Consider the following 10,569-nt stretch of genomic DNA (forward strand, 5'->3'; position numbering starts at 1 on the left):
AAAGATGCCTAAATAGAATCAAATAAGGTGCAGAGAGCGTAACCAGAAATTATTCCCCGTTTGGCTTTTGCAACTCTCCGAACCCATCGATTCCGATGCATGCGGCCATGGCAGTTACGTCTCCCTCCGCCCCCTTTGCTTACAACTGCAGGCTCCACAAAACCCTAGATTCCTCCTGTTCTTCTTCCTCCTCCGCCTCTGCCCCTGCCCTCTCACGCTCTCCTCTTTCTCCTAAGGTTCAATTATTCTTTCCACTCTCTTCGATTATATATATATTTTGGTTATGAAGCTGCGCTTTTATTGTTGCTATTGGGGATTATGATCATATCGTGGCTTTTCTGCAGGTCTCGAGCTTATTCGGCACTCGGATTTCGGTTTTCGGTACAATCAATTGGGTGTTTCCGTCCTCATCATATCAGCTTCGGCGTAGCTCACGCTCAACTTGTTGTCCAGGTAAGCCTAGGGTTCGTATATGTTGTTTGATTTGTGTGAAAGCCGCGTTTGGTAAAATGACTTTTTTTTGTGAATTTTGATAATTGGCCGCATATGATGAACTGATTGAGCTATGTCCTCTAGTTTATTGCAGGATGAGTTTACATGAAATCTAGTACCAAATTGTTTTATGTAATTATCGAGATGATAAAATTACTAATGACGTCTTTAAACTCCAAACAAATGAAGGTTTTGTTGACCTTCAGTTTGTAATTTATTAGTATGAAAATATAATGAGAAGGGAGAACTTGCAATGTTTTGTCAAAATCACAACCATTCAACTGAGAATAATTGTGGTGTTTGTGCTGTCTGTTTGTGTGTGTTTTGTTATCTGTTATGTCATCATAATGTAAGAAAGATATTGTTTATTTAGATAGTTGGCTATTTACTGGTGTGATATGATAATTCCTTTAATATGTTCTGGCATGAACTATAATTTTTTTGGTTGTGGCCATGTTTGAATAATTCTGTCTTCATTTCCTAAATATACTGTAGCGGTACTAATGTATATATCTTTGCAATGTCTGTGCAGGAATAAAGGCTGTTGCCACTCCTGATTCGGCTGTGAAATTGCCTTTGACAGCAGAAAATGTTGAGAGTGTATTGGATGAGATCCGACCCTATCTTATTTCGGATGGGGGCAATGTTGCATTGCATGAAATTGATGGAAATGTAGTCAAACTAAAATTACAAGGAGCATGTGGATCGTGTCCTAGTTCCGTAGTGACAATGAAAATGGGCATTGAGCGGCGTTTAATGGAAAAGATTCCTGAAGTTATTGCAGTGGAATCAATACCAGATGAAGAAACAGGGCTAGAGCTGAATGAAGAGAACATAGAGAAGGTAAATACTTTTTTAACATTTATTATTCTCTGTCCTTTTATTTTGCTAAAAGTAGTAGTACTCTCTGTAAACTAAGTTTTAGCTCATTGAAAGTGATAATAGTATATGTGGCTTATCAAGGTTGACTGAGTGATATTTATATTTTGAAATATGTTTTGAGTCATGAGCTGAGTCTTATTTTGGATAACTGCTAGCCTTATGTTTTGAGCTTCATATTGGTTTCAGTGGCTCTTGTAGACTATAAATTCTTAAATTGACATGCAGTGATCTCTGTTAAAATTATGGAGTACCATTTAAGTTTTCCCTTGAACGGTTAGAAGGTGAAACTTCAGAGGAATTCATTTCAATGCCCTAATTGTTTGCAGAGTGGCTCCTCGACTTGTCATCTGTCCTTTGCCATTCTCTATCGTTTATTTTACACTCTTCATATTTCCATATCCCCGGTCCTTTTAACTAAATATACACATCTTTAAAAACCTTATTAACCATATCTTCCTTTTAAAAGGAACTAAGCAATGTATTTACAACATACATTTTTCTTTATAAAGCTCCTACCTCAAATGGCTATTATTATATCAGAATGAGTTTATCGTCTCCAGCCTTAACTTTTTTACTTCATATCTGACTGTTACTCATCATTAGCAAACACCATAGCTTTCTGCTCGGTCCCTTGCTCTTGAAGCATATAAATCAGCCTGCTTTATCTGCCGCATAGACTTGAGCCCTAAAATTCTTCATCTATATTTTTCTTATTTTATTTTTATGAAATACCAGTTAAAGTGAGAGTTTTCGTCAAACAACAAACTGCTGAAAATAAATGCGCTAATTTCATAAAATTACATTTTTGGTTCCTACTTGCTGTTCCACCCTTGTTACTACCTCTATACTTCTAAGAATGCATCTTCTTCATTCTCAACCAATAGCTTTGACTCATGGAATTAGCTCCTGCACCAACATGGTATTTTGAGCACCAAATGATTTAGATTGACCATATCAAGTTGCCAAATTGGCCTCGGTCAATCACTCTTCTTACAATATTTCTGTATGAAAGAGCCCTATACCACCTACACAACACTATCCCTACTGAAAAGACTTGTTTCAGTCGGACATGAAACCACTAGAAAATAGAATGCTGGAGAGCTTAAGCCTTCTATCAGAGAAGAAAAAAACACTTTGAAGTTTGACACCAAGTATCCTGTTAAACAATGAAAAGAAATGAGGACAGTGCAGGATGTAGCCCATGGTGTGATTGGACAAATTCCAGAATGGAAACTGCTTGTGTTGTGGATTACTTCAAGCATTCCAACCAGCAGGAGGTGTTAGAGACACTGTACTATGAGTGGTCTTAGTTATAAGAAAATCCTAACAATCAATATATCACTTCATAACAGTGTCCCGTTTCCAACTTGCCATCACAATTTAAACTTCTAGAAGTTTAGTTCTGCCTGACAGCTCCAACATAATCCCCAGCTACAAAAATAAGATGTGAGGTTTGAGCTAAAAACTATTTTTATATTGTATGAATTGGTTTTGGCCTGTACCATCCGGATCAACTAGTCTCCAGCACAGAGGCGAATATTTCAAATAATTATATTTGTGGCTGAGGAAATAAGAAGTCATTCTATATATTGCAGTCCGAAAAAGTTCTATTACTTCTTTGTGGGGTTTAACTGATGATTTAAGATAATTTTCTGCTGCCACTGAGCTAAGTGGCATGGAGATCACATGATTGGGATCGGTATTGGGTTTCGATATATATTGCTTGATTGTTAATTGTTATGTGCTAGAATTTTAGAAGGTGGATATCGTCCTGTAAATCCTGGGCGACGGAATGCCAATATATCCAAAATTTTGAAACATGGATGATCTTTCTCTAGGATGTGTTATAGTTATACCTCTAGAAGTGGGCAAACTTGTTCCAAGAAGTTGAGGAAGAGGTTAATGAGGTCTTATTCCTTGACTACAAGATTCATTTCTTGGTTTACTTCTAGTAGCACCAAAATACGAAGAATATCATTTTTTCGCACCAAGAGTTTTGGATTATGCCATTAAGAATATCATTTTTTTCGCACCAAGAGTTTTGGATTTTGCCATCTAGAATGTCATCAATGCTCATATATGTATTTTAAACATTATTGTCACCATTTTATTCCAATTGGATAAAGGACTAATGTTGGTAACTTCTCCTTTAGGTGCTTGAAGAAATAAGACCTTACCTCATTGGAGCTGCTGGTGGGGATTTGGAACTAGTAGAAATTGAGGAACCAATAGTCAAAGTGCGAATATCAGGTCCTGCAGCTGGTGTAATGACTGTTCGGGTTGCTGTAACCCAGAAACTTCGAGAAAAGATTCCATCCATTGCAGCGGTTCAGCTTCTGTCGTAGATACATCTCAAATGGCAATCATGTCTCTGATGCCCAAAATATAGAGAAGAAGGCAACTAGGTACCATGATACCGTGCAATGAGTGATATTTAAATATGCAAAACAATTTAAAAACTGCATGGTGTATCTACATATGTCACTGACTGTTGTTTACATTGTGCCATTAAGAAATTTGTGCTGGTTTGTATTATGCATAAGGCTGCAGCAATCTCTTCCCTTTCTCTTCAACGTGAAATCTGTTAAAAAAAATAATATGCTTCTCAGCATCGCTATGGAGGTTGATAGTGTATACTGTATATTGAAACGACCCAACAGTGTATTATTCCCCAAATGAGGAAATAATTGTCATTCGCATTCGATTCTCTCTCATTTACATATATATAGTGTATCCTTGTCTTTCATCTCATATTTCATTGAGCATACAATACAGCATATGCAAATTACAGATACAATCTGAATTACCATATATTCTCGACACACACATCCACAGAAATAACGTTGTTTCCAAATCAGATGGTAACAAAAAAGGACATATTCATCCTTTCACAAGAAACAGAAAAAAGAAAGTGATGATGAAAATGTTTTTCAGACGGTTTTCTACCGAGGTAAAATTACATGGAGCAACAATGCACCTGAAGTCTCTTTAAAAGCACGGATAATACAGTGATCAGGCAACAGTTTTGATACAACAAGAGATGATTTAACTAATTCTATAAATAAAATTAAATAACAGAATCCGTTGGAAACAATTATTTCGAATCAACTTCACCAAGCAATGTTGATAGGTCATATAACTAGAGCCCCAAGACTGAAAGAAGGTGACGCCATCTTGGGGTTTCCTCATCGAAGATGTAGGTCAAAGGTGAAATAAGAACTCCACTACCTCCAATCTGCACAAGAGAATGTGTTCAAGTTGGAAATTCATCAAACGGATTGGAGACTATCCAGTATCAACATATGGCATCGAGCAGGTAAACAACACATATCGCTGAGCTGGTAGTACAGATCATCATGCAAACAAGACATCATTTGATGCAGGTTTTAGAAGTCATAAGAATAGGGTGTGGTGTTGGTGGCAAGATATTATCTCATCCAGAAGAAAGACGGTACGATGTTCGACAGAAACCAAGAGCAAACCTTGCCGACAACTAATACATGCACGAGTATAGGTTGATAGAAATAGGATTAAAGATTGTTGCTCACCATCCTCAGCTGCTGAACAGATTTGTACAGAGCTTTCTTTGGCACACAAATAACTATAGCATAATAATCAGCAGCTACCTTCCCATCACGCTTGCAGAAAACTGGGCTAATAGTAGGTCCCTGTATACAAAATGGCATGAAACCAAGTAAGATGCTTTCATACAGATAAAATGTGTTATTGCATTATGTGTGCATAGGACAAGCAAGCCGGACCTCCAGCCCAGATAATGATGGTTGGCTTAAAACTCGCTCAGCCACTTCCTCTGCACTGCTTCCACGCATGTTGGCGGTTACCTGTCATGGGAACCGTAAATAAAAGACTACAATGCAACAAATAAGTCAACATCAAGAAAGAAACAACTCGTACCGTGAACTGACCAACAGCTTTTAAATGTGCTTCCAGTCTTTCCAGCATTTCGTGAGTTATATCTAGCACACCTTTTCGCTGAATCAATGACTTTCTGCTGGCGACAAGTACAGCCTGAAATGATAAACCAAGGTCAAAGGAGATAGTGTGAACAGCAACACTGGCATCCAGGATGAGTCCACCTTACCTGACTTTCCACGATGACTCCACCTTGAATTTCTTTCAGATTATTTTCTCTCAATGTGGTTCCACTACTCACAAGGTCCACAATGGCATCAGCTATCCCCATCTTGTAGGGGGTGAAAGGGAGAAAAGCAATCAGTATTTATTGGTTGAAAGCATTGTGATGCTGCACTAAAAATCCATAGACACAATACAGGACATATATAGAAGCAATTTAAACATAAGTAGTTTAATACAGCTCACAGAGGCACAACAAGGAATAATCAACTCATAATAATACAAACCGCTAACAAAGATCAACTATTCAGCAGACATCGCAATGATTAAGTGAATGCTTTCACTAACAAACTATGTGCGATTGGTGCATATAAACTTATGATTATGATTTTAAGAAATGGGCAAGTAATGTTCGAGGTTGCTCAAATATATTCCTAAGGTCCACCTAGTAAGAAAACTGTGAATTCTGAGATTCTTCATGTGCTTACCATATCACTTTAGAACATAATGAAACTTAATTAGGGTTTGTCTCTACCCCAATTCTCTGACGGTTGATTTAAATGTAGGGAATGCAGCATTCTCGGAAATCAACATACACTTTAAGATGATCATTGTGCTAATTATAAATTCAAAAAACACCATATTATGGTATCCTGCTGCAGCTTGAATCATGAGAAAGATAACAATGCCAACTCAAACATAACGTACTGGTGCTAAGTAAACAGCCCGTGCTGTAAATAAACAACAAAAGTCAGTTGCTGCATTAGTTGTGCAGTTGTGCTGATGGAAACTAAAAGGGCTGTTTTTCACTTATAAAGACAACTTTTAAGGACAGAGAAAAACTACAAGGCTTTTTCTGATGAGTACAGTAGCTATTGGGTTATATCTGCTTTCCTTTTGCTTAAATCTTACAATTAAATTTGACAAGAAACTGTATTCCATGAAAATACTATTTCAAACTTCTAGCAATAAAACAAAATTGAGTAGATCCAACCCATTTAATTATAACTAAAGTATATCCATGAGGCAGGCTTCAATCACTAACCCCACGCCCCTCTAGAGTTCAACTTTGAGCAAAAGAAAAACAAATGAGCCTCATGAGACTACATGATCTTAGAGGTTTTAGGTTCACGTGACAAACAATGTGTGTTGCTGCAGATTGCAGAATCACTAATATGGATTGGACTTCTGGAAAATCAAGTATTACTACTTGTTTTCATATACATTTCACTAAGCACTCTGTAACCTCTGGTCCATATAGGAAGCAGAGAGAATATATGCATGCATATATGCATATTTAAAATAGAAAAGGGAAAGAATAGCAAAACCATAAGCAAATTAGAAACGTGGAAAAGGAATGTGGAAAGAAACCAACAAATATGAAGTAGCATCATCATACACTATCACAAACAAAGTTTATTACTTACAGCAGGAGCTGCTTCCAAAGCACCATCAGCAGTTGAGAATGTTACATGACTGAGACCATTATCTTTCATGAACTTAGGACCCAACTGCATGCAAAATTCTTGGTTAAGCATAATCTTCTGTACTGAAAGAAAATCATAAATAGAAAAAGGAAAGGGAAAAAAGAAAGATAAAGAATGAGAATTTTCATATAAACCATACATATGTGAAGCCAGTGGCAATTCTTAGAGGTCTTTCAGGTGTCCACTGTGGCATCTCAGCTAACTCTTTCAACGAATTTATATTCTCAAATATGCCGTACTTGGGAATCTAACACAGAAAAGGGATATTTTCCATGGTATGAGAGCTTAAATAACAGGAGTTTGCACATTGGTAGCACAACAATAAGCCATTTACTTACTGCTAGAGATAAACGGCAATCTCCGTAGTCTAGAGAGTCATGGACAAGAATGAGATCTTCATTTCCCTGAAAAGTATGCAAATGTTGATTATCAAATCCAAGGTACAACAAGTTGCCAATCCAAATCAAGAAACGCGCATTAAGATAATTAGAGAAATGCCCATCAATGAGGCTAAGTTTTACTTCATGCATATACTAGTATCAGATAAAGGATAAATCAAGCAAGCTTGAGCAAGGAAGACTGTAGGGCCTTATACTTAATGAGCACATTATTAAGAAAACCAGAGGACGACACCATAACTTACCTGTCCAAATTCCAAGACAGTGTCCAAGCCTACAATTCCAAGGTCCAAATCTCCAGATACCAATTTCCTCACAACATCTTTAGGGCGTTGAAACCAAACTTCCAAATTTGAAATCTGTAATATAAAGTAGCCAAACTTAGTTACACTATAAACGATACATATGTGTGAAGAGTGAGAATTTTCATATAAACAAATGCTAGGATGTATAAACAAATATAGACTCTTTAGAGGTTATTGTTTTAAGTCAACAATACATTGACACATCAGGTCTTGAGTTAGTACACTTGACAAGAAATATATGGCATGATTGACTACCTTTCTCCAACAAGAGAAAGTCCACCCATCAGATGAGAGACTACATTGGTTCAATTGTGAGAAATACTAATATATGGAGTATCATTTCTACACTACATGTTGAGATAGTAGGACTTAATATGAGTGTACAGTCCTAATGCACAAGCTCTCCATAGTTTTGCAAGCACATATATTCGACATACATATGCATATTATGATTAATATGTCATGCAAAGGTTTCATATTTCAAAACAATAGATCTAAGACATTACAGGCTCTTAAAACCTATAGAAGTTAAGGTCAATGTAGGCTTGACCACCCCAGTAAGCTAGCGATGAGAAAGAGAAATTTGCTAAGCAACATTTTGAGAATACTAGTACGAGGACCAAAATTATGGGTTGTGTCATGTTCAGGTTTTACTTATAAAATTTGAGAAAGATAAGAGTATAGTTGTAATCCTGATAAGAAAAAAAATATAGCAATAAAAAAAGGAGTTGAGTCATTACAAAGGGATTGGTAATCCCCAAAAAAAAGTAGGGAAAGGGGATAAGATATTTATATGAAACATTGTGCAATAGAACTTTCAATATTGATCCAAGGCCCTTCACCCAATATCATCCTGAATTTATGACTTCAACTCCTTCAATTGACTTAAAAAAGAGCACAAAGGGAGACAAAGAATTCAATAGGATTTTGTGGTGACTGGTGAGAAAGAGATGTGATATAATGGGGATATAGTGCAGATAACAATTCGTTAGTCGCCTAGCACCTCTAGAACGGCCCCTTATTGAATGATGAAATCATTATATAAATTGCGATTGATCTTCCATGGATTTTGAGGATTAGTGCTACCAACAATGTATTCATCCCATTTTTTGCCACATATTTGCTTTCAATAACCCTACACCACATAGAAGTATTTTATTCTTTTGGAATTACCACCACTATTTCCCAATACAGCGTCATCTTTTGAAATATATTTGCAATACACTGTTACCCAATTCTTTAGGTCATGCAACCACTTATTAAAAGACATGTTGAGAATGATTTTTCCATCAAAATCTTATTCTTACTTTCCATCAACCTTGCTACTCCTTTTGACAGCCAAACTAATGAAAGAGATAAACAATTGGTTAAAAGCTTAAGACAGTTTGCATTAGCGTCATCTGGACAGATTGCACCATCTCTGACAAGTAGGCCTTCTCGGCCCAGCTAGCTTTATGTAAAACATACTCAAAGTTAGGTAAATCATCCAATGATTACCTTCCAACAAAACCCCTAATTATCACCCGCTGCACAACCATCATGTTTATCGAATTTCTGAGGTTGTTTTCCTCCACATTAATGCCCAATCACACTATTATCCATTCCCAATTGCAAATAGTTACTTTGAGACCTGTCTTTACCAACAATCAGACCTTCTACCGGTAACCTACTTGAACCTCAAACCAAGGATAATGAGGATCATATTGCCTCAATGTCCACCACCCCCCTCCAGAAAAACATTGTCAGATGTGATATTCATATGAAAGGAACGTGCTCTACAAATATGTAGCTTACAAAAGGTAAACATAAGGTCCCACAGGTATTGATTCAAACATGAATTTTAGTTAGCAACTACTCCATACAAACTGAACGAAACATTGCTATAAGTCTACCACAGAAACAAAACAAACAGAGAGACATGAGGTTAAGAGTGACTAGCAGAGTAAAATGCTTGCATAAATTCCCAAACAGGTTAATCAAAATATCCGACAAAGAAAGTAATCGCACCTGAGGAATTTCTGCCACATACTGCCGCGGATTAACCTGCCTCACCGACAATTGACAATCCTTCACGCCCAACAACACAAACAAAAGGATAAAACGCAATCAAAATCATCACATGAAATACACAGCACTACAGTAGTAATTGAATTTATGTGTGTGATTGTTGTCATTACCTTGAGAAGGTCGAGAGTGTCGGTAGCCATTCGGCCTTTACTCGGCAGGCCGAGGCGGACTTCATTTCTGTCGTGAGACCTCTTCTCCAGGTTCCCATTAACCACGGCCGCCGGCGACGCGAGCGAGCAGCATGAGACGGTGAATTTCACTGCGACGGGGTTGGGCGAAGAGGATGAATTAGGGAAATGCGGAATCGATGGGCACTGCAGGAAAATCATCCGCCCCACAGACATTTTCCGGTTATCCTCTCTCTAAATCCTCACAGCGTTTTACAGCAGATTTTGTTTGAGGGTAAGAGTTGTGTCTCAGTGTGTGCGTGTTAGTGAGTGAGTTAGTGAGAGAGAGGAGAGATCAATGGCCGCCGCAGCAGAGATGATTATTGGGTGCGGGGAGGCGTACGATTAGAATCTCGATAAATTAATTTTCATTTTACCAGGAAATTCTACTTTACTGCATTTGGAAATTAAAAATGACTGTCATTAAATGCATTCATTCACTTTCATCCAATAATGATTATTTTAGTCAAATCATGAATGTACTTTCTAAATGACATAATCCTTGTAACCTTCTTTACATAGTATATCACATGTTGGAGAAGTATTTTGGTCACTACGAATTTAAATTCTAACGTTTAAGGATCTAAAGCTAATTCTCCCGGTTTTGGGTTATAGTCAATTTAATTGAGGTACTATTATTTATCAGTAGGCAGTGTTCAACATGTATCAATAAATT

General features: G+C 37.2%; 2 protein-coding genes across 2 annotated transcripts; one reads left to right on the top strand and one right to left on the bottom strand.

Annotated features, from left to right (window-relative positions):
- Window positions 1-3,909, top strand: LOC121749346 (nifU-like protein 2, chloroplastic). The gene is made up of 4 exons (XM_042143923.1): window positions 1-236; window positions 345-453; window positions 1,025-1,335; window positions 3,528-3,909. Exons 1-4 carry the CDS (start codon window positions 96-98, stop codon window positions 3,717-3,719), a joined length of 753 nt encoding a protein of 250 aa, XP_041999857.1. The 5' UTR covers window positions 1-95; the 3' UTR covers window positions 3,720-3,909.
- A 380-nt stretch (window positions 3,910-4,289) lies between these two features.
- LOC121749334 (ATP phosphoribosyltransferase 2, chloroplastic-like) lies at window positions 4,290-10,222 on the bottom strand. The gene is made up of 11 exons (XM_042143913.1): window positions 9,837-10,222; window positions 9,667-9,726; window positions 7,600-7,713; window positions 7,295-7,360; window positions 7,096-7,203; window positions 6,897-6,980; window positions 5,477-5,578; window positions 5,290-5,403; window positions 5,136-5,216; window positions 4,923-5,042; window positions 4,290-4,609 (listed from the first exon to the last, which is right to left on the bottom strand). The coding sequence occupies exons 1-11, from the start codon at window positions 10,068-10,070 to the stop codon at window positions 4,514-4,516; spliced, it is 1,179 nt and encodes a 392-aa protein (XP_041999847.1). The 5' UTR covers window positions 10,071-10,222; the 3' UTR covers window positions 4,290-4,513.
- Between the last annotated feature and the right edge of the window lie 347 nt (window positions 10,223-10,569).

The sequence above is a fragment of the Salvia splendens genome, chromosome 1 (assembly GCF_004379255.2).
Source record: "Salvia splendens isolate huo1 chromosome 1, SspV2, whole genome shotgun sequence".
Classification (NCBI taxonomy): domain Eukaryota; kingdom Viridiplantae; phylum Streptophyta; class Magnoliopsida; order Lamiales; family Lamiaceae; genus Salvia; species Salvia splendens.

Bases quoted from the DNA above. Each gene is read 5' to 3' on its own strand.
- LOC121749334 (XM_042143913.1), bottom strand. From the start codon at position 10,070: ATGTCTGTGGGGCGGATGATTTTCCTGCAGTGCCCATCGATTCCGCAT. The intron at 7,204-7,294 runs GTAAGTAAATGG...TTTCTGTGTTAG, and splicing joins ATTGCCGTTTATCTCTAGCA to ATTCCCAAGTACGGCATATT. The intron at 6,981-7,095 runs GTATGGTTTATA...TTTTGCATGCAG, and splicing joins TTGCCACTGGCTTCACATAT to TTGGGTCCTAAGTTCATGAA.
- LOC121749346 (XM_042143923.1), top strand. From the start codon at position 96: ATGCATGCGGCCATGGCAGTTACGTCTCCCTCCGCCCCCTTTGCTTAC. The intron at 237-344 runs GTTCAATTATTC...GCTTTTCTGCAG, and splicing joins GCTCTCCTCTTTCTCCTAAG to GTCTCGAGCTTATTCGGCAC. The intron at 454-1,024 runs GTAAGCCTAGGG...ATGTCTGTGCAG, and splicing joins ACGCTCAACTTGTTGTCCAG to GAATAAAGGCTGTTGCCACT.